Source organism: Brassica napus, chromosome A8 (genome assembly GCF_020379485.1).
Source record: "Brassica napus cultivar Da-Ae chromosome A8, Da-Ae, whole genome shotgun sequence".
Lineage (NCBI taxonomy): Eukaryota > Viridiplantae > Streptophyta > Magnoliopsida > Brassicales > Brassicaceae > Brassica > Brassica napus.
This window is the reverse complement of record NC_063441.1, coordinates 10,423,968-10,449,275: the sequence shown is the minus strand read 5'-3', so window position 1 is coordinate 10,449,275 and position 25,308 is coordinate 10,423,968. Positions and strand designations below refer to the sequence as shown.

The window sequence follows — 25,308 nt, the reverse complement described above, 5'->3', positions numbered from 1 at the left end:
ATTTGCATAGATATTTGTGATAGATGAATAACTATATTTTTATTATCAGTAAATAATATATATTTATTATATAATATAAGAAAAATGGAATTATTTACTTTTTAACAAACTTGTCTCTTGTTGGGGACTCGGTTATAGACATATCATATTCGAATGAAACATTTTTACACTTATCAATCTTCTTAACAATCAAGAAACAAATCTAAATATCAAAACAATATCTCATACGATCTCTTTGTGGAATAACTGCTCTGAAGAAATTGAATTTATGCATCAAAAAGGACTGGAAATGGATGTGCATATGTGTTATCTAAGTCAGCTTTACAAAAAACTATTTATAGTTCATATATCATTTATGTCCATCCTATTTTTTTGTCCATCATTTCTTAAACATCTTGAAATAAGTAATGCTAATTAATAATAAACTTTTTACTCACAAAATAAAAATCAAATTTGTCTAATTATCGCTTAATTTGTCTAACTGATATATGTATTTCTCAATTCTAAAAAATAATGTATAATATTGTATTACATTATTTAAAGAATATAAAATATGACTTCATAACATAAATATATTTTTTAAATTTTCTTTGTGGAAATCATTATGTTGTTTGATTGTTGTACGTGATTCACATATTTGCATAGATATTTGTGATAGATGAATAACTATATTTTTATTATCAGTAAATAATATATATTGATTATATAATATAAGAAAAATAAAATTATTTACTTTTTAAACAAACTTGTCTCATGTTGGGGACTCAGTTATAGACATATCATATTCGAAAGAGACATTTTTACAGTTATCAATCTTCTTAACATTGAAAAAACAAATCTACATATCAAAACAATATCTCATACGATCTATTTGTGGAATAACTACTCTGAAGAAATTGAATTTAAGCATCAAAAAGAACTGGAAATGGATGTGCAGATATGTTATCTAAGTCTGCTTCACAAAGTACTATTCATAGTTCATATATCATTAATGTCCATCTTATTTTTTTGTCCACCATTTCTTAAACATCTTGAAATAACTGATGCTAATTAATAATAAATTTTTTGCTGGAAAAAAATCAAATTTGTCTAATTATCGCTTAAATATTTTATTAATATGGTCTAAGAAGCTTTTAAGTGATATCATAGTTTAATTTATTAGTTTTTTTTGTTAATTTTTAGAGGTTTTTGTATTTAAGATTTTTTTCCATATTAAGCTTCTATTTCTTTCACAGAATTGATATATATATATATGTATATATATATCATAAAAATTACCATCAAATCAGTTTTACTTATTTATTATTTTATTTTAACGAAAATACACTTTTTAAATAATTTAATTTAAAATAAAATTATATATTAATTTGCTGTATTTTAACAATTTCATTGATTTAATTAATTTGATTTGGTGGATAACTTAAAAAGTTTTCATATGAATCGGGGAAAGCAAACTTATGTTGTTATATTATATTTATTTTGTGTATATAGAATCTATATACAATGCTAGTGTAATAAAGAAAGAACATTATTTTTTTGTAACTTCAAAAAGATACATTATTACAATTTGAAATGAATCAAAATTGAATAAAATGGTAATTAAATATTTGTAAATCTAATTGTTTAGTTGGATTCTCATGAAAAAAAAATCGATTGGTTAAACAAATGTTTCAAAATTTGTTGTGGTATTGTTTTGTCTATAAATTATAAAATTTATTGAATTAATATATTTAATTATTGCATCCTTAAATAATATTTTATTAAGACATTAGAAAAATATGTTTTGAGTTGTTTTGTCAAATTGTACAAAAATCTATGCTTTTTCATATTTGTAACTTCAAAAAGATACATTATGACAATTTGAAATTAATCAAAATTGAATAAAATGGTAATTAAATATTTGTAAATCTAATTTTTTTTATCTTGTTTAGTTGGATTCTCATGAAAAAAAATCGATAGGTTAAACAAATGTTTCAAAATTTGTTGTGTTATTGTTTTGTCTATAAATTACAAAATTTATTGAATTAATATATTTAATTATTACACCCTTAAATAATATTTTATTAAGACATTAGAGAAATATGTTTTGAGTTGTTTTGTCAAAATTTTACAAAAATCTATGCTTTTTCATATTTGTCACGAAAATTTATATGTTAAACTTACTTTTACAAAATTCTTAACTTTGTCACGAAAACAAAAATCTATGCTTTTTCATATTTGTCAACGTTCTCACACTTTCTAAGAATATATTAACTTAGCCACTTACTTCTTTTTTTTTTACAAAACAAAGTATCGGAGTCTTGAAAGTTGAATTCATATTATTGTAAATGTACATAAAAGTTTGTGATTATATACTTAGTGGTTCTTTATATGTGTCCAAGAAAGTGTCAATGGCTTAGTGGTAACTGTCTTATATATATATCATACCAACCCGGGTTCGATTCTCACCTTCGCATTGTTTTTTTTATTTTTTACGAAAAATAAATGAGATGACATGGCAATTTCGGGTTCTCTGATTGGTTGATTTTTCTATCCTATGTGGACATCCTCTCCATGGCTTATATCCCCTTTTAGTATAGTATAGATTTAACAAATAATGGAAAAATATAATGATAATTGATACTTGACTTGGTGTTATTGATCTGGTGTTATGAATAACGAAATTTGTTAATTTATTATTTGGTTTGACAATGCTAGTAATTGAATTTTCAAGGTGGATACTAATAAAGTAACAAGTAATAATGCCGAGTTCTAGCAGTGATAATGTTTTGATGAGGTAGGCAATGGTCTGAAGCATTAGTCATTGACCATATACAGTATCAACCAACAGTAACTCAAACCTTGGTTTGACTCCAAATTTACGTTAAGTTGTCCGTAATTAATATTCGAGGTAGCAAAACAAGACTTTTATTGCTTCCTTTTAACTATAGTTTCGACTTGGAATGAAACTAAAACAAAAAATAAAGGCAAACAACCCCCCACCCCCCTCCCCCCCCCCACCCGCCCCCATTTATTTATTTTACTAGAATTATAAGATAATAAAAGGCTTCATTCATAAAATTGTTAAAAATGATAGAAGTACAGATAAATTTGCTACTTGTACAAGATCTCTCATGCATAGTGTTCTTCCTTACAAAGATCTGAGGGTTTCTTGATGTTACAATTATCTGTCTTATAAGTAAAGAGCAAAAATTATAACCAAAGAAAACACGTAAGAGAGTTTGACTTTCACATCAGATCCGGCCGACACAACAGATTGCTGGGGAGGGCTGTGGTAGTAAAACGGAAAGTACGGAACGATTGGGTTTGGCGGCGGCGTATAAGGGTTGTAGTTCCCTCCACTTTTCGGCGGCGGATAATAGTAGCCACCGTCGCCGGAAGAAGATGGTGGTGGACGGTAAGAGCCAGACTGAGAAGGAGGTGGGTAGTAGTAGTAAGGACCACCACCACTACCACTACCGCCGGATCTAGGAGGCGGAGGACAAGCAGTGGTGGTGGTGGTGGCTGGAGGCGGAGGAGATGGAGTCGGAGGCGGAGGAGAGGGGTTCGGCTGACAAGGGTTGTCACAAGAAGTGCACATTGTACAGTCAACGATCTGGGATTTTGCTGAGGTAAGCGTGGTGTACGTCGTGAAGAAGAGAAAGTGGGAAAGAAAAAGGAGGAGATGGAATGTTTCCATTGTCGGGATGAATCTGGAGTTCGTGTCTGGTGAGAGAATCTGAAAGTGAACGAAGCAAATTTGAGGAAGAAGACAAAGAAGAGAAGGGCGCACAAGTGTTAAGGGCATCTCCAACCCTACTCCATTTTCAACTCCAAACATCATTATAGAGTAAAATCTTCTCCAACCCCACTCCATTTTGGAGTTAAAAATGGAGTAATGGCTAGGGTTACTCCATTTATGGAGTAATCTTACCCATTACTCCATTTTGGAGTTGAACTTTTTTTATTTATAAAATGATCCTTTGAATCTTTAATGTTTCTATTTTTTACTTAAATAATATTTAAAATGATACAATAACATGAAATTGCAGAAGATGAAAATGAGCGTGAACTTGATGCACCAATTGAACTTGAAAGAGAAGCTCCACCTCCAGATATTGAAATTGCAGAAGATGAAAATATCCGATTTCAAAATTTTCTTGCTCGATTTAGGAATATCAAAAATAAAGAATCTCATTTTTCATTACGAAATGCATTAGTTGATCATTTGTGGAAAAAATATTCTAATGCTCATTGTTGAACCTATATATATGTTGTCTTTTTTAATGATTTCTTGTACTTTTTAATAATAAATATTTAATTCAAATAATTTATATTTTAATTATTATCGTAAACATAAAATAATTGGGGTTAATTGGTAAATTTTTATAAGTATAAGATTTTATTTGCAATTATTAATAAAATAAAAATGAAATTATTTAAGAAATATTATTTTTGGAGTAGAAAATAGAGTAATACATTGGAGTAAAACCTTACTCCATTTTGGTGTTGCACCATTTTGGAGTAAAAAATGGGGTAATACATTGGAGATGCTCTTAGAGTGAAGCAGAAGAACGTGTAGACTGTTTCCAATACTTCCTTTTATTTCTCACCAATTTATTATAAACTTTTTTGGTAAAATGTTTTTTTTAAACATTTGTCTAGGTTAAACTTTATAAATATCTTTCTATGGTTAAAGAAGCTTCATATTTATATATACGTATCATTATTTCCATTTTTTTGTTCACGTGACTAGCAAATAAGAAATTAATAAAAATAGTTACGTGCAGCAGTAGTATTTTATTTACTGCCTGTATCATGTGATATTTAATTCAACTCCATCTTGCGTTTTCATATGATGATGATGAACAAGGTTGAATGTAGAAAAGACACGTGGAATAATAAATACGGTTGGATTGGAAGAACTCATAGGATCCGATGAGAAACGCGTAAGAATGGAAGTGAGCACGTGCATGTCGGCTCGTTTATCAGCACAAGTGCCTTCTCTCATATTGTTCGGATCTCTGCTCTTTAATGTATGTGTGTAAACAAACGTAATTACGATTTCTTTCCCTTCTCACTTCATTGATGTACTGCGTACATTAATATAATTGGTCAGATGTGAAGCTTAAACGAATTATTTTTTACAGTCATGCATCTCCTATAATATGATAAGAAAACACGATTGGCATCATTTTAAAAAGGCAAAGATAGAAAGTATGTAAAAGCAATTAAAGGCACACATGAGCAGTAATTTAAAAAGATCCTCGGGTACTGTGCTAGTGTGATCTATCATGAATGATACCCACCTACTCGTAACCACGAACCTCAACCATTGTCTGACCAAAGCCCTCTCCTCTTTACTTTTTTACTACCACTTCCATTTCACTTCCTATTTTTTGTGACTATTTTAAAAATGTTTTCACACAATTTTTTTCTTTTTTTAAGTAATATGAGTATGACAAACACAATGAATGTGAACACGTTTTAATTTAACATAAAAGACAGTAAGTGAAGTGTTATTCTTTTCTTTTGCATAAGATAATTTTGTTTCAAAATAACGTCGTAGTAGTATACACAAGCCTTTTATCATCATCGTCAATATTATTTTGAAAAGTGGAGAAGAACGATCTACTTTATTTGTGAGATGAAACTCCAAAGTATATATCGTATGAAGAATAAATAAAAATAATAAGTTTATACCAAAAGTAGAGAAAGTCTCAATGGGTGAAATTAGAGCGAGATATGACGTCGGATCCGGAGGTAACCAAACTTGCCAGCTCCAGGTGATGAACCTTCGAAAATGAGTGGCAAATACCCGGTTGCTGCTTTGTATCTCTGCTGAATCTTAAAACATCCAATATACATAATAATAATATGTGAAAGGACATAAAATAATATACATAAATGTTGACCACATCAATGATATACAAGTGTATTTGTTGGCTGCTGCGCAATGAGTTACGGCCAATAACCGGAGCCACCACTTGTGATTTTGGCTCCATCCGAAGTCCCATCGTCGGTTTTAGACTTGTTATGCTGCATCCCTTGTACTAACTGGACCCGCCTGTTTGTTCCGTCTGATCCTAGTCCGCACGCGCTGTAGCTATAGTGACACTGAACAACAAACAAAGGATAAAAGCCAAAAAAGAGCATCAATATAACTCTCGGTCTTCATTTCATATGCAGAGTAGAACAAAATACAGTAGTTTGAAGTGATAATACCTGATAAAGAAGTCCTCCAAGAGCAGTAAGTTGCTCATCTGATGTTGCGGAAGTCAATAGGGCTTTAAAAGTCTACACAAGAAGCAGAGCATAAAATATTAAACAGAAACAGAATATGAAAAGAAGATTTTCATAAAATAAACAAAAGACGGACCTTGACCCGGAAGTTTTCGTATATAGGGTGTCTGGCAGGAGCTTTTACATTGTACGTACGCTTTTCATCAATCACTGTGACCGGATCGTCATGAATGGCGGAGCTAGCATCACATTTTAGATGGGTCATTTACTAAACTAATTATGTAAAATTGTTAAGAAGATATTAAAGTGGGTCAAAAGAAAGAATTAGTCTTGAGTTATGGGGGTCAAACTAAAGGTTTTTAACCAAATATTCTGAAAACTACCTAAAATATATAAGTGAAATTCATGTTTTATAAAAATCACAGGGGTCAGCTGACCCCCCTCCCACCCACATAGCTCCGTCATGATCCGAGTATTCATCAACGAATGTCTGAAATGAGTATGTTTGTCCATGAGTATGTTTTGTGGCTTTATGTCGAAATGCACAATCCTCGAAACACAACGATTATGCAAATACTCTCCACGGGAGACAACCACCGCAATGTCATTAACCTTTCCCACGGGACCCCACAAGCTTTCCCAAGTATTGGGGTTTGAACGAAGGGTGTGGACCGCGTGGTGCAATCCAGAAACCGCCCCAAATTTGACCTGACCCGACCCGGGACAGAGCAAACGGAGGTGGAACACTCATCAGCAACGTAACGAATAGAGGTTGCTTCTCTCCTTAAAACGGTAATGTGTTATACTCGTGTCTAGGCATGGGCGTTCAGATACCCGTTCGTGTTCAGATCGGGTGCTTCCGATTTTCGGGTTTTCGAATGGAGAGGTACAGAGCCCGTTCGGATTAATTTATACTTTTGATCAGGTTCGGGTTATTTCGGGTATAACCAAACTGTGTAACAAATAATAAAAAAATTTATATATCTTTTATTTGATCATGCGAGGCCAGAAACAATACTGTTGAATTTAAAAGATTGAACAACTTAATATAAGATTTATGATCTTTTTGATTTGTTATTACGTTGAAGAACAGGAGCATGTATTCTTTTTCTTCGTGTAATTTCTATTTGTATTATCTTGAATAGAAAATGGTAAAAATCCATCTATTCATAAATCAAAATCAAAGAAACATCAAAATCAAATAGAAATCAAACCTGAATGATATCATGAATGATTGAGCTCATGCTTGTGTAAATAGCAGAGAGAAAACAAATCGCAAATACTACTTGTAATCAAATATAAATCGAAATCGCAAAATATAGTAATTCATACATGTAATCGGTCATAAAATGAGTTTGAGTATGTACTGAACATATACCTTGAAGAAGGAGAAGACAAAAAGATGAATGAGAATGGAAGATGTAAGTTTAGGATTGGTGATATATATATATATATATATATATTCGGCTACTTCGGTTAATTGGTTTGGATATCATATATAACCAATCAGGTACGGGTATCTGGACTAGTTGAATTCTAAACCCGTATGGAATTTTTTTAAACATTGGTTCGGTTTTCGGTTTGGGTTAACATGCCTATGTCTACTCGCGTCGACAAAATAATAATTTATGTATTCCATTAATGATTTGAAGATACAACAACAACACTGAAACAACTTTATATGACCGCCAAAGGGTGAAGAATGAAGTTAATATCTTTTGAACCCTAGCTGGTTTAGGAAATTTAATTTTGGCGAATCCGGTCGGAATTTTGCAAGCAGTTTTCACATTTTTTTTTTTTTGGTAAACAAAACAGTTTTCACATCTGGTTAACTTAAAATTATTTTTTGGGCTTATTGGTGAGATAGCCAATTTTGGAGACATAATTAAAAATCTAGCAATGATTTTGACATTATTAAGAATCTAACATTTGTGACACAACTGATCCGGTTATACCCTCTTCATCAACAATTATCCGGTGAATATATTATATATTGATAACGTAATTGAGAAAAAATATGGACACGGAGGAACCAAAAAATTTTAATGTGAAGGAAGAAGTACCATCCACGTGACAAGTTTATTGACCACATATATACACACCGAATTTTCTATTCTATATTGTCGAAGTAGTATATAACGCAAACTACACCTATAATCCATATATACTAAACAATAATTCAACCTCAACCCCAACTTATAAATAATATACCCTAAACCCTATGGAAACATAAACCCTAATCCAGCCTTAACCCTAATCTTGCATAAACTAAATCTAAATTTCTAAATTCCAGTAAAATGCATTACTATTCTACATGAGACATATAGAATAGAAAAAGTGAAAATGTAGTTCCAATCTAAATATCATTTTGATATATTTCTTAAATGTTGACATGATTATGCTTTCATGGAAGGTGGTAATGCTTGTCATATTGTCAACCCCAATCGTATAAATACTAAACCCTAAATTCTAATCACTAAACCCTAATCTAAATGTAAACCTTAAACCTAAATATAAACCATTAACCCAAATATAAACTCTAAATCCAAATGGAATGGAACATAATAAATAACATAGTACCAATAGTGAAATTATGAAATGTGTATGATTGCATTAAAGAAGTTAAAACTGATTTCAACCATACTCCCTCACCTTATAAATACTAAACCCTAAATCCTAATCACTAAATCCTAATCTAAATGTAAACCATAATCCAAATGTAAACCCTAAACCCAAATATCAAAATATATTTCTAAACAAAATAGAACAATTTTAGTAACCGTCAAATGAAATAGAATTTATCGCATAAAAATATATATATTGTTTTATATTTATATTCTATATGAATATAATAGAATAGAACATAATAAAAAACTGTTCATCTTCTCCAACACGAGACATAGATTTACTTCAAACCAAATACGTACATATTCTAGCATCTTCACGACTGTCGCTTTGGAATCGGAGAAGCCTCCCCATTTCGTCTTCGACAAAGCTTCCTAACCAATCTTCTCTTCCACAAAACTTCTCTGAGAACTAGTGGTGGTGTCTTCTTCGCCTTTCGAAGTTGGATAGTCTACAATTTAATTTTGGTGAGTTAAGAATTTTTTTTATTTTTTTTAGTTAGCAGGTTAAACCGGTAGATGCAAAGGGTATTACAGTATTAATATAGATTTATAACAGTGTGTATAGGTTTGGTAAGGAAAATGGCTAGTTGGTGAATTATGATTTTTTTCATGGTTATACTCCCTAATTTCCCTTATTTTGATATATCAAGGGTTGAACCTCGATTTGTATCGAGGCTTCCAAAAATTGACGAGCAGGCACCAACCAAAGTAAGGCCAGGCCCATTCGCCTTTGTTTAAATAATGTCCGTCAAATTTTGGAGGCACGATTCGTCGTCACTAAACGATCATTGACGAATCATCCTACCTCTGACAGAAACGGGTAAGTTCTATTTCTACCAACTCATTCCCATTTTATACCCCACAGAGAAAACAATCATCTCGCACAACCACCGATGTGGGACAATTTTTTCTTCACACTAAAACTCGGTTTTAACTTAGAACCGAACCACAAGATAGTTTTATTTTACCTTCATTCGAACTGTAACAATAATACATATATCAGTCAGTTCATACCAAAAAAAAATAAATACATATATCAGTTATCAATATAGTTTTATTAATTATTTACCTTATATTTATCTATTATTTCAATTTCTATATATTATATAAATATTTTTATTCTAATTTAGAAAAGGAAAAATAAATAAATAGAACAAGAAACCTATTTGAATGTAGCAAAAACTAGAACTGTATTCAAACTGTAACAATAATAATAGGAAAGATTCTGTATTCTCCTTTTCAAGTTTCAAGCTTGATAGAAGAATAGGTGAAGAAAACCGCCATATCTGAACTTGAGAGCTCAAGTGGTTCCTGGAGAGAAAAAAATGAAAAATCCTAATAACAACATCAATCCAACTTTTGAGACATAGGAGCCATTCTTTAAACCCACAACTATTCATTTTGCAGCGAGTAGTAATGTACATAAGAGTCATTCTTTAAAGCCTCAAAAGCTTTGTCTTTCATAAGAAACTGCAATAGTAATGATAATAACCTAAGCAGAGACTGGTGTCTTGGTTTGGTTTTCTCCCATCTTCCACTGTCTAATCTTCGCCAAAGTCTTCTCCACCTTCAAAATGCGTGCTTCCAACTGCAATGCTATCTCATCTGTTCCAAGTTTTCTCTGGTTCAGTCTCCCATCATCAACAACAACAACAACATCAACTTCTTCTTCCTTCTCAGCTATTCTATTAGAAGCAACCAGAGGATCTGAAGGGCTGGTTTCATCATTCTCTACACTCATTCTCTTTATTTCAGGCACTGGTACAGTTTCATCTCCAGAAGCAAGCTTTTGAGGAAGGTCTGGAACATTGTTATCCACTTCAACTCCACCATAAGCATATTCTCCTCCTTCAGTATTCTCTACGTTAACACACTTTTTTGTAAGCTTGATAATCTGAGCAATGGTAATGTTACCATCTTCTTCCATCTCATCTACTGCACCAGAATCAACATTAGGATCTGAAGAGTTGTGTTCATCTCCAGAAGCAAGCTTGTGCTTCTGAGGAAGGCCTGGAAGACTGCAATCCTCTTCAATATCCTTTACATCACCACACTTCTTTCTACATTTGATTCTCTGAGCAATGGTAATGTTATCATCATCGTCTTCTTCATCTTGTGTTTGACAACAATCCATAGCAATCTCGTTCTCATCCTCACTAGCTTGCTTGCGTTTCTTGTTTGTCACTTGCTCAGCTTTCTTCATTCCATCTCCTAACTTTTGAAAGACTTGGCTCAATGGCAGTACCTTAAGAGGCACATCATCATCATCATCATCACCTGTGTTGCTTGCATTGAAAGTCTCAGCTGGTTCTTTCACTGACCTCATCCACCAGTCTCGGTATTTGGCAGCCGAAACAGAAGCTGTGGTAAGGCGAGAAGGTATGTGTTGCTTTGAACCATCAAGAGTAGCTAAACCAGTAAGATCCTGAGCCAATCCAAACTGCAATGCCACTCTATTCGGATAGTAACCCTCTGTAAAACCAAAACCATCAAGCGTGGAAGATCTCACACAACAAGCAAACTCATCACTCACCCTCTTAGCCTTTTCGTTGTAAAACCGAGGTGGGTTCCAGTTCCTCAACGGTTGAGTATAAGGACGCCAATCAAAATCATCAAGAAGAAAGGGTCTCACACTCTCAGCTCCCTGTCTCAGACCACTCCAACGAGCAATCCTAGGTTCACCATTTGGTATCACTCCAGGTCTTGGTCCAACGCTCTTGAACCTCTCCCATATCCACACTTGGACCAACTTAAACAGAGACCTAACGTCCACGTTCTGAGTAGAAGAGGACAAAGCATTCACTTTACCCAAATCTCTGTAAAGGCAAGCGAGAACAGCAGGCGCAAGAGCGATCCTTTCACCTCTAGCCAAACGAACAGCGACGGAGAACACATGTTTCGAAACCGAACAGCCTTGTTTCTCAGGAAACACAAAGTTGGAAAGCCAAAACGCAAGGAAAGCCTCGTGCTCCATCTGATCGTCTTCGAAGCTCGAGATCCATGAAACCTGCTTCCCGCTCTCCTTTCTCCGTTTCTCTAGCTTCAAAACTGACTCTTTAATCTCTGAGCTTTCGAGGGGAGTGTATACAGAGGAACCCAGAAGGGAGAAGCCCAGAAGGAGAGTCACGTCCTCGAGGGTTATCGTTGCTTCCCCCCAAGGGAACACGAAGGTTTTGGTTTCAGGGTTCCATTTCTGAGATAGGGAGAGGATGAGAGACGGGTTTCTGCGGATTTTGTGAGTGGATGCTTTGATTGCTTGGAAGATTCCGGATTGTATCCAGATGGGTTTGTGTAAAGCTGACATTTTTCGAAACCAAGACTTGAACTTTTGGTTCGGGAGCCTCCACCCAGAGAAGGAAACGGATAAAGGTGACGACTTTACGCCTGGAGAAGGTTCAGACCCATCAAGGGTGGTGGTTACATGGGGTTTTAAAAGATGGGATTTTTTAATGATGGGTCGAGTGTTGTTCTCACTGGGAAGCACCATGAGCTCTTCCCTCTCTTCAACGAGGTTTCCATGACTGGATGTTGAATCCATTTGGAGAAGAAGAAGAAGAAATGGTTGAGAACGAAGAGACAACGCTTTTAAAACCTAGAAATTTTGTTATTTTTTGTTTGTTTGTGCTCAAGAAATGTTACAAATACCAACCGTATATTATACGGTATCTCAAAGAAACAAATAAACAAGCAATTTTAATGTTTCTAACTAATTATCCATATGTTTCTCAATTTTGTATAAGAAAAATCCAGTTTTCCTATGAAAAGTGTGTTATTTTATGAAAACCCTTTAACAAAAAAAAAAGTGTGTTATTTTTGTTACCTATCCATGTTGTATGTCGACGAGTGAGAGGAGATTGATCTTGAAGGAGTCACCGAAGAAAAATAAGCAGAGCCATTTGTGATGGTTAATGAATATACACATGCAACACAACATTTTAGCCATGAGCGTAATTTGAAGCTCCACCACACCAATGAGCCATTTGGCTTATATGGATCAAAGTTATACTGACGCAAATACGTGGTTTTATATGTGTGACCGTTGTAGGGTCATTCTCCATATTACATATTTTATTAGATATAGGGCACACACATAAAGCCTGACTTTTTTTTTTTGATCAACTGGTTACTTTCATTAGAACTAAATCAAACAAAGAGAGTTATGGCCTCAGGCCCAAATAAGAAACAAGACATGATTTAGCTAAAAAATCCGCTGGCCCATTACAAGCCCGCGGGGTGAAGGTGAAAGAGCATGAGTGGAAGGGGGAGGAAGCGGAGAACGCCAGCGAGTCGATGTCCGATAAAATTCCGTAGAGTTCCGTCGATCGTCTTCTCGTGGTGATAGCTCTGACGAGCACTTGAGAGTCTGTGCGTAGACAGATGTTGGTGAACTGGAGGGATGAGGCCTGGATTAGCGCCTCTCTGATTGCTAGGGCCTCAGCCATGCAGGCGGAGGAGACGTTTGCTTGGGGCGTGGACGCTTTGTGGAGTTCCTGGGCGTTCCGGTCCGTGAAGATCCAACTCAATCCGGCTGCTTTTCGGTCTGATCGCCATGCGGCGTCTGTGTTGCAGAAGACGGTATCCTCATTGCAGATGATCCTGGGTAGCGTGGTCACTGGAAGAGCTGTAGACGGTCTATTTGCTTGCGCCTGTTCCCATTCCTTTTGGGAGAGGATTGCTTTTAGCGCAGTTGCGTGTGGTGTGATTACTCTCTTCTCGAAGATCAATTGATTCCTGGATGTCCAGATGTTCCAACAGAACCAGGGAAAGGCGTTGCTCGTGATTCCGTAAGGGGGAAGGTTGTGCCAGTTCCGGGCGCTCTCTATCAAAGGCTTGAAGGACGATGAGTCATCAGTGAGAACAGCAACTCGCCAGGGTCCATTCTCCCACACCTCTCTAGCGAAGCTGCAGTGGAACAGAATGTGGTCGATGGTTTCCCTTGCTCCACACCTGATACAGTTTGTGTTGTTGAGGAGTCCTCTGGTCTGGAGATTTGCCCCAGTTGGGAGTGCGTTCGCGGCTGCTTTCCAGAGAAAGAACTTCAACTTTGGTAGGAGCTCAGGTGTCCAAATAAATTTCTTCCAGTTCCAGGGGATACCACGATCTACCGGTGGTGCAGCTTGAAGGTACTTTGGCGCCTGTACTGAGTAGTAACCTGATCTGACTGTGTACTGGCCTGACTTGTCCAGTGGCCAGATAAATGTATCAGGAGCTCCGAGTAAGCTGGGCTTCAGCGCGAGGATATATGTGGCTAACTCAGGGAGTAGGTTGTTGATCCTTGCTTCATTCCATTCTTTTTTCTCTCTGGAAAGGACATCTGCTACCATCAGGTCTTTGTCGATAAGGAAGACAGGTCCAATAGGTTTAAGGTTTGTTTCTGGATTTATCCAAGAATCTGTCCAGAGATTTGTTGATTCTCCATCTCCGATTGCCTTACCCAGATGTTGCAGGAGCAAGTCACGCCCCGCCAGTATCCCACGCCAACCATGAGAGATAGCAGAAGCCGAAGGGGTCTTGAGGAAGGAGGCCTTGTGGCAGTATTTTCCTAACAGAACCCGCGCAAGTAAGCAATCAGGCTTTGTAAGAATTCTCCAGCTTATCTTAGCTAGCAGTGCGTGGTTGAAAGCTTGTATATCACGAAAGCCCAAGCCTCCCAGCCCTTTAGGTAGTGTCATTTTGTCCCAAGATATCCAGCTTATTTTCCGTTCTCCCTCCTTATCGTCCCACCAAAACCTAGTGAGAACAGATTGAATGCGTTTACAAAGACTAACTGGAAGTTCAAAGCATGACATGGCGAAAGAAGGGGTGGCAGACAGAACGGCTTGAAGCATAGTAGCTTTGCCTGCGGTGGAGAGGAAATGTGTGGTCCATGAGATTGCCTTTTGCTTCATCCTGTCCACGATCGATGCGAAGAGATCCTTTTTACGTCTACCAAAATGCTCAGGGAGCCCCAGGTACTTCCCCACGCCTCCTTCTCTTTCAATTCCCAGTTGAGCCTTAACTCGAGCTCTTATGTCAGGAGGTGTCTTGGAGGAGAACGATATGGAGGACTTCTGTGTATTTATCATCTGTCCAGAAGCACATTCATAGCTATGCAGGATCTCCATAAGCGCGGTACAATTTATTACTTCCGTTTTTGTAAAAATCATAGTATCGTCTGCGAACAGTAGGTGGTTTAGCTTAGGGCTATTCCTTGCGACGCGTAGTCCTGGTAGTAAGCCACTCGCTTGTGCTTTTTGACAGAGACCCGACAGCACCTCCCCGCAAAGAATGACACATAAAGCCTGACTAGATCATCACAATATGGGGGAGGATATAAGGTTCAAACTGCTCCCAACAACGGTAACACCCGACCTTGAAATTTTTATGTATGTTTTTCTTGTTTTCAAAAGACTTGTTGGCAGATTGTCCAACATTCTAGTTTCTAAGAATGTCCATCTTCAATTTTTTTTTGATAAAATATTAAAATAAAAAAGTAGTTTCACCTCTTTATCAAGTGTCGGAGTGGCTATTTAACACTCTTTTATCAATAGGCTAACAACTCGTTGGTGTCTTCAAGTTTAGGTACTTGTTCTGTAATAAAACATGTCGTGTGGATTTACAACTTTAGATTGTTGTATTAACCTTTTAGCTAAGCTAGAGGCCAACCGAGCTTAAGATTACCTGATATTTTTCATGGGCCGAAACAACCCAACCCGCTTATTATTTATTTATACTTTATAAGTCCTAATCCGGAACACTTTATTTTTAGTTCACCAGCCATTAACAATCATACACTATTACTAGACAATTACACTTGAGTATGTTTTCATATGAAAAACACTAAAGAATAACTTGAATCTAAGTCAAAGAGAAAAAAAATCGTGTGAAATCAGAAGAAATTCTCGTGAAACTATATCTAAGTCACTTAAACGATAAAGTTGTCACATATATAGTTAATGAACATACAAGCACACTATTCTTTTATCGTTAAGATGACCATGAACAGATAAGATAAACTAAAATAACTAATTTGAGAACTGATGACAAGTTCAGAAAACTACCAAATATGCTAACTAAAGTGTATGCGTCATCATACAACATAACTAGTTTAGCACCAATGACGCCGGATCATTAGCTAGTAATTAAATCATGAACTATACGAGACTCGCTACAATAATGAGTTAAACAAGGTTAATGCAACTTGTAATCCTGGTAGAAATATCTTGATGAACTTTTTATCTGATTCTTTCTAGGGCATGTATGTCTACATCGTACATGCAACATGCATATCAATATATTGCATGAAACATGTAAGGGAGTATGCATATGGAATATGCTTTGGAAAGGTTAATTATTATTTTTTAAAGGGCATAAAATTTTTAAATTGCAGTGACGAAAAGAGCGTAAGTTTGTTTGGATATGGTCTTCATTTTCTCTATAGTTTCTTCTCATAATGTTATCATTCAATTCAATCCAAATTATTCGTTATTATCGATTTTCCACATACTTTTCACTAGTAGAATTCCATCTTCACTATTTTCTCATTTTAGCATCCATTCAACTCCACTTTTATTCCTCGACATTAATTTTCCGCGATATACATTTAAGGATGTTTCCTTTTAATGATTATCGTGAATAAAAACATATGTGTATGAGTTTTGCTTAATCAATATTATAGAAAGTTAAACCCTAGATTATTAGAAAAAACAACTTAATCAAATTATTGTCAAAAAGATACTAAACACATTTTTGGACAAAATGTAATCTTAGAAGGTTAGACCCTAGATTCTCTCTTCCTGGTTGTTGGCTTTGATTCACGAAAAATCCAAAAGCAAACATTTGCTCAAATGAAAAAAAGTATTTTCCTTAAAGACTTACTAACGTGGAAACGTCAAAACTTAAAAGCTAGAAAAATATGATCATGATGTGGGCACCTATATAGACAAAATGTGGCGTTGTAGTGGTTGTGAACATATATCTACATGATGTATTCGTTGGACTTGGATTATGATGATGGCTCATCACATCGTTTTATTTTTACCAATAGAATATATTCAATGACCTAATATGATGAATTTCACAAAAAGCCCAAACGATAATATTTTTACTTAAATTTGTTACATTGAGAACATATCTAGTATCTCCACCTTTTAACTCGTCTGAAGTTACATTTTTTGTAGTTTTAAGTTTTTTTTTTTATTATTTGTTCAGTTTGTGTATGAATTTTCACAATACATTTATAAAATTAGATTGAGGTTGTTTTTTATGGCGTGCCTTCCGACTTAGAAAATTTCAACGGGTTAGGTCAATGTCTTGTTAACCCATTGACCTATAATTTGTTAACTCATGTATAGAATATTTTGCAAGTGTATAAATTTCACAGTTCATTAGTTTAAAGTATGTATCTTAACTGTTGGTAACAGTTCACATTAGTGAATTGGCTATTCGCCCAAAAATTGGTGGAGAAAGATTGAAAAGTCTCACAAGTTCGGGAAAGGAAATCGCATGGTTGAGATAAATCATGGACTCTAATTATCAGGTTCCAACCATAAATTGACTGAAAATAAAAATTACTTACATAAAGATCAAGTTACATATACTTGTTACATGCTACATACAAACAGACATACACACACACAAATTCAAGTTGTAACATATCATATGTTATAACCAAACTCATCTTAAGAGAGTAAAGTTTGAGCCGGTCTGCACTCACTAGCTCACACCATATCTAACTAAACAAAGATGGCAAAACAACTTCCATAATGTTTCTCATAAACCTAACTAACTAGTATCTTAACGTCATTCTTTAACGACAAAAATCCTGGTAACTGGAATATTGATCTTATTTCTCGTGTTTGCTTTTGATTTATGCAAGAGAAGGGTAACGGAAACGTTGAGCTGACTCTATAGTTGTGGGTAAAACCAGTTGTTTAACAAGGATTGGATTATTTGGATACTGATGGACCAAAAAAATTGCGTTTGTGGAAGATGTTATGGACTCTTTAACAGTATGAACTTGTGGACTGTGGTAGATGTAAGAATTATTATGGGTACTGACAGAAGAGATTAGGGTTTCAAGTGGAAGTGTTAGTGTTGAGCCTTTCTAACCATCATTTGCAATCTTCCTGACCTTATCCTTTCAAGAAAAAACCCATGGTATGTGGTAAAAAGAGAGAATGAAGGAAGAGAGATGGAGATTGCATTGAGAGTTTAATGTCTTGGGTTGGGTGGTAAGATAATAACAAACTAGGATAGTACCCACTTTATAAATAACAGGGATATTTTATTTGCACATTTATTATAGTGAATCAAGTAACTAATATTTTTTATTATTTGATATTTATTCAGATGATTTTAAATATGATATATTTAAAATATCTGTAGTAAATTATACTTAGAAGATTTAATTATTTTTATGACTTTATATTTAAATACTTAACAAATTCTCCAAAAATTATGGTAATAATACAAATTTATAACCTAATTAATATTTAAATACTTAACAAATAAGCCAATATTAAGTATGTTGTATAATTAGTTATGAAATGGTCCAAAACTTAAATGACAACTTTAAACAGTAGATAAAAAAATAGGACTCTAAAGTAATAGATCAGATTTAAGTGGCTTTTATAGAGACTAGAGATTTTTTCCGCGCTTCGCGTGGATTGTGTCTTATAAATTTATTTTATTTATAATATTATTTGTCGGTTTTTTCTTTTACATTAACTTCTTATTTTTTCAACGTTAGTTTTTCTTAATTTAAATTTATATGTTTATAATTTTTCATTTTTCTTGTTGTAGATGGAGAATTATATTTTTTATTGATGGTTTTTTGTATGTGATATAAATTTTTTGAAATTTTAAAATAATGTTATATATAGTACGATTAACACATTAAAGAAGAGAAACATATTCAGACACATTTTACACAGGTTTTATATGCATAATTTTAAGCATTATATATGTATATATTATAAATTTGAAACATGTAAATACTTTCTAAAGCTAAATACTTGTTCTGAGTTTACATAACTTAAAAGTTTGATCTCTTTTTAAATTCAAATCACAGAAAAAAATATCAAAAAGTCAGTATATATGGGTTTTTGGGCTTTTAAATCAACACTAAAAAATTACATGAATCAGATAACAACAGTTTTATAAACAACTGGATAAAATTTGACCGAGCCAAAAATTTTCACACAATATGTTCTTTCTTCTTCAAATTACAAAGAGCCTATGGGCACTAGAAAAAAAATCATAATTTTTGTTTTCACTTATATAACATTTTTTCTCCTTTACACACGGAGTTTATTACACTTCTATAAGCAATGGAGAACTCTATTCATATAAGATTCACATCTATGCATTTTGACAAAGAAGAATTTTAGCCATCTTTAGTTTCGGAATGGACCAACTTCCGTCATATACACTATATTTTCTCTATGATTCAAATCTTACAATTCTAATATATGTGCAGATTTTCATGTCAAAAAGCACGCACGTCATCTATCATTCAACCTATTACTTTTTCCAAAGTAAACACTATAATCCTCGTTTGGTTAGCTCCACAAACTAATCTCTTTGGATCAGTTTACTAAAAAATATGGATACTAATGTCAGAAAAAAATATAAACACTATCAACAATAAATATTGGCACAAGACTATTTGGTTCAAAGAACATATTCAAAGGCGTTTATATCATGGCTGGCTTTGCGGAGAAGACTGCCAACAAAGGATTGCTTGAGGCGTTGGGGGTTAAATGTCTCCGGAACGTGCGTCCTTTGTAATCTGGAAATATAGACTCACCATCATCTCTTCTTTCAGTGCTCTTTCTCTCGCTTGATATGAGAGCCTTTTGCTGCTGAAGTTTGAATTTCTCCTCCAGCTGATCTACACTCTGTTGCAGCCTGGATCAATCAACTTCGCGTCAACGCAGATGCGCATGCTACTCCAGTCATCAAGCTCTACTTTCAGTCCGCCATCTACCTGCTGTGAAAAGAGCGTAATGCTCGTGTGTTCACAGCTGTCTCCTCACCTTCATCAGTTGACCGTCTCCTCTCTTACCCGGTACGTTCTTCTTTCTCCTCTTCTATACTTCTTTTTATCTTTTTTTGTATAAGACCTACTAAGGCTTTTTTTACCTTGAGTTGTTGTTGGTTGTTTTTATTTACTTGCTGTAATAAGTTGTTTAAAAACAACAGTGTAACCTTTCAAAAAATAATAATCTTAACATCTTACAAAAAAAAAAAACAACAAATATTGATTTATTTATGTGAATATATATATTTTATTTTAAATCATTATAGTGGACGAAGAAAGCACCATAATTTGTACAACAATTTTTTTTAGATTCACCTCATCATACTCACCATTTTACCATTTTAATTACATAATTTTACATGAGCTTCTTCACCCTCTCCGGTTATTTTCTCTTTATTTATAACTACAATATAAAGTTATAAACAATATATATTATAAATTAATAATTTATTTACCTTTGAAGTCTAACGATTAAAAATAGAACATAATTCAATATAGATATATGATTCTATTAATAAATTAGCAGTTACAAATTTGAAATTTCTAGAAATATCAAAAGTCATATGTTAGTTAATTATCTTCTAAATAACATTTATTTTTAATTCTTTTTGGATGAGAATATTTTGGCTGAGGTGGATACTCCCAAAAGCCTTGAATTTAGTCAAGAGTAGGATGAGAGGTAAGAGTACCCACTTTATAAATAACGTTGTCATGTGGGTTGGGTGGTTAAGAGTACGAATGTACATGAATTATTGATTTTAAAATATTTTTAATATATAAATAACCTACCAGGCTTCAGTATGGATCTCGTATCTCCAAACATTGAGTATATAGATGTTACACAAGTTTTATGAATCATAAACCGAATACCATAGTCAAAACCTTTAAATCAGTGATAAAATACTACAAATAATATGCATATGCAACTTACTTAATCATGGTCTATGCACACATCAGTGTATGCATAATCGAAGCATCAAGTACGTATATATGTATGAACCCATGATGAGTAATGTGTATCATGTATATGTATATGTAGAAGAAAATTCTCCAGAAAGCTCTGAAGTTAATGGATTTGGAATCCGCTTTATGACGGTAAAGCAACACCCCAAGATAAAGAGAAAGATCGGTTAGGATTTGATATCATTTTATTCTCAACTAGAGATTTTTTTCCACGCTTCGCGCGGATTGTGTCTTATAAATTTATTTTATTTATAATATTATTTGTCGATTTTTTTCTTTTACATTAACTTCTTGTTTGTCCAATGTTAGTTTTTCTTAATTTAAATTTATATGTTTATAATTTTTCATTTTTCTTGTTGTAGATGGAGAATTATATTTTTTATTGATAGTTTTTTGTATGTGACATAAACTTTTTGAAATTTTAAAATAATGTTATATATAGTACGATTAACACATTAAAGAAGAGAAACATATTCAGACACATTTTACACAGGTTTTATATGCATAATTTTAAACATTATATATGTATATATTATAAGTTTGAAACATGTAAATGCTTTGTAAAGCTAAATACTTGTTCTGAGTTTACATAACTTATCGAAAGTTTTATCTCTTTTTAAATTCAAATCACAGAAAAAAATATCAAAAAGTCAGTATAGATGGGTTTTTTGGGCTTTTAAATCAACACTGAAAAATTACATGAATCAGATAACAACAGTTTTATAAACAACTGGATAAAATTTGACCGAGCTAAAGATTTTCACACAATATGTTCTTTCTTCTTTAAATTGCGAAAAGCCTATAGGCACAAGAAAAAAAATCATAATTTTTGTTTTCACTTATATAACATTTCTTCTCCTTTACACACATAGTTTATTACACTGCTATAAGTAATGGAGAACTCTATTCATATAAGATTCACATCTATGCATTTTGACAAAGAAGAATTTTAGTCATCTTAAGTTTCAGAATGGACCAACTTCAGTCATATACACTATATTTCTCTATGATTCAAATCTTACAATTTTAATATATGTGCATATTTCCATGTGAAAAAGCATGCACGCCATCTATCATTCAACCTATTACTTTTTGCAAAGTAAATATTATAATCTTCGTTTGGTTAGCTCCACAAACTAATCTCTTTAGATCAGTTTACTAAAAAAATATGAATACTAATGTCAGAAAAAAATATAAACACTATCAACAACAAATATTGGCACAAGACTATTTGGTTCAAGGAACATATTCCACGTAATGCGTTTATATCATGGCTGGCTTTGCGGAGAAGACTGCCAACCAAGATCGCTTGAGGCGTTGGGGATTAAATGTCTCAGGAACGTGTGTCTTTTGTAATCTGGAAATAGAGACTCACCATCATCTCTTCTTTGAGTGCTCTTTCTCTCGCTTGATATGGGAGCCTTTTGCTGCTGAAGTTTGGATTTCTCCTCTGGCTGATCTACACTCTATTGCAGCCTGGATCAATCAACTTCGCGTCAACGCAGATGCGCATGCTACTCCAGTCATCAAGCTCTACTTTCAGTCAGCCATCTACCTGCTGTGGAAAGAGCGTAATGCTCGTGTGTTCACACCTGTCTCCTCACCTTCATCAGTCATCCTTGCCTCTCTCGACCGTATGATGTGTGACCGTCTCCTCTTTTTTCCGGCAAGTTTTTCTTTCTCCTCTTCTCTAATTTTTTTTTTATCTTTCTTGTATAAGACCTTCTTAATGCTTTTTTTTACCTTGAGTTGTTGTTGGTTGTTTTTGTTTCCTTGCTGCAATAAGTTGTTTAAAAACAACAGTGTAACCTTTCAGAAAATGATAATCTTAACATCTTACCCCAAAAAAAACAACAAATATTGACTTATTTATGTGAATATATATTTTATTTTAAATCATTATAGTGGACGAAGAAAGCACCATAATTTGTACAATAAATTTTCTTAGATTCACCTCATCATACTCACCATTTTACCATTTTAATTACATAATTTTACATGAGCTTCTTCACCCTCTCCGGTTATTTTCTCTTTATTTATAACTACAATATAAAGTTATGAACTATATATATTATATATTAATAATTTATTTACCCTTGAAATTTCTAGTAATATCAAAAGTCGTATGTTAGTTAATTATTTTCTAAATGACGTCTATATCTAATTTTTTTGGATGAGAATATTTTTGGGCTGCGAGATTTTCTTTACCTTGCCCACCGGCAAATATTTTTGCAGCCTATTATATATTTTTCTTTGGTTTTATAGCGTTCAGACTGGTCTGAGTGGGATATTCAGTGATGTTACGTGATATAAATCAATGAGCATGGGAAATAGTTTTTTTCCAAATGACATGGCGGTTTGATAGGTGGAGATTATTTTGCCCATGTAGCACCTCTACTAGAAAAGCTAGAATTTAGCTCCTTTTATATAGTAGGATTATTTATACTCTTTCAGAATCCCATTCAATTATATCTGCTTTTTCACAAACTCTATTCAGCACTACGGTTATTCCCTTATATAAAGAACATTAATATTTCTAGAATTAATATATCAGTTGCTGTATTAAAGAATTTGTTTGTTAAAACTGTATAAAAGAAGTTTCAACTTGGCATTATATATTTTCAGACAAGATACCAATCTACATTTGTGACCCTAAATCATTTATATAATTTGTAGATATCTATACTCCTGTAAACTTTTGACAGGTAAAATTGGAAAGATAGATTCATGATTACCAGATAATTTTTGTTTGTTGCTAAAGCTGTAAATTAAAAGAAGTCTCAACTTGGCATAATATATATCCAGACAAGATGCCAATCTTCATTTAGAATCCTAAATCATTATATACGTTGTAGATATTTGAACCCCTGTGAAAGTTTGAACATGTAAATATGGAGAGATAGATTCACGAATAAATAATCGTAAATGATTGACATACAAGAGAGGAAAAAAAATCATTCTAAGTTCATATTTTAAATCCCAGAGAGAACATAGTAATAATGCTGAAAATACATTTTTAAAACTTTCTTTTTTTTTTGTCATCTGGTAAATTTATTAAGGGGGTAAAGCCCAATGGAACTGAGCCCAATACAGAAAACGAAAGATAAAGGCCAAAACAACGGCCTACTATGCAATACAACTTGGAGCTAAAGCCCAGAGAGGTAAACCGTTGGGGAAGGTAATGACAGACGACCACCACGTGTCCGATTGCCCTGCAATCAATGAACACGCGTCAAGACACCCATCGACGCCCTTCCTCCGGTGCCAGACAAGAAGCACGACGGAGCTCCGCCATCAGCGAAGCCAATCCGGAGAAGAAACTGTTCAAACTGAACTGCTATCTCCAGCTATCGAGCCGAAGCCAAATCTGACAGATCAACACTTCGGAAAGGATAATCAATTGACTACAATCCGACCACAACCTTCGATTTTCCTTTATGTAAAGCGGTCATCTTTAATGATAAAGAGAGAGCCCGAAGATGAAACAACCTTGAAACAAGGCTAGGAACAAACAATCGATGGTTAGGGAAGGAGAGTCTATTGATCGGGAAACCACAAGAAACGTTGATCGACTTGAACCGAGAAACCTCGGTGAAGAACCGACAACAACATTAGAGAAAAGATCGAGGCGGAATCTAAAGCCGGCCGTCCAATCACCTGAGAAGGGGCGAGGACGCCGGAGACAAAAGCCGGCCGTCCACCGAAGAAGAAGGTGCGACGCCAGAATCAAAAGCCAGCTATACACGTCGAGGGGACCGCTGTATACCGGAGGCGATCCGTCAGAAGAAGACTGCGACGGAACCCAAAGAAAACAAGACGCTCTCACTCTCGATACGATCTCTAAACTCTCTGAAAGTTTTTTTGTTTTTGATAAGAGAGAAAGAGAGATCGAGAGCCGTGACTAGTGTTTTGAACAGTCTAAATCCTAGAAAAACAAAAGATTTTTCCTTTTTGAAATCTTGATTAGTAGTAGATACATTTTTTTTTTTTTTTTTTTTTTTTTTTTTTTTTTTAAAAACTTTCATTCACGAAGACCCCACTAAAAATAAACCGTAACTATATATCACAAGAAATGCAATTGAAAACCCTCATGTCGCGTGAAATAGAGGAATATATAATCATAGAAATTATCTGACCCGAATATGTAGACTGAGTTGTTGGCCACTCGAAGTAGACTATGCAGTGGCCTGGGCCGATCCAGAGGGAAATTAAAATCACCCAAACCATTGATTACGGCATCCGATTTAAAAGGACATTTTAGTTTAATTGTATTACTATTGTTTATAAATAAAGAAAATTGATAAGATTTTAGATAAAACTATACATATTGGACATTTTTAGTTATGATAATTTGAAAGCACAATATTTGAATCTCGAAACTTTTTTAAAATGATATGAACTCAAAAATAATTAGTGATTATTTGCTTATGGACCTATAAATTTTACGAGAGTCGATATACCACAATAGGTTAA

The 25,308-nt window shown here is 34.1% G+C and overlaps 2 protein-coding genes across 2 annotated transcripts; both read right to left on the bottom strand.

Annotated features, from left to right (window-relative positions):
* Window positions 1-3,036: 3,036 nt before the first annotated feature.
* On the bottom strand, window positions 3,037-4,011 carry LOC106359603 (pectinesterase inhibitor 10). Its single transcript, XM_013799274.3, has one exon. The coding sequence runs from the start codon at window positions 3,854-3,856 to the stop codon at window positions 3,173-3,175; it is 684 nt and encodes a 227-aa protein (XP_013654728.3). The 5' UTR covers window positions 3,857-4,011; the 3' UTR covers window positions 3,037-3,172.
* Window positions 4,012-4,746: 735 nt separating this feature from the next.
* Window positions 4,747-12,598, bottom strand: LOC106360669. The gene is made up of 2 exons (XM_048738654.1): window positions 6,205-12,598; window positions 4,747-6,096 (listed from the first exon to the last, which is right to left on the bottom strand). Exon 1 carries the CDS (start codon window positions 12,385-12,387, stop codon window positions 10,342-10,344), a length of 2,046 nt encoding a protein of 681 aa, XP_048594611.1. The 5' UTR covers window positions 12,388-12,598; the 3' UTR covers window positions 4,747-6,096; window positions 6,205-10,341.
* Between the last annotated feature and the right edge of the window lie 12,710 nt (window positions 12,599-25,308).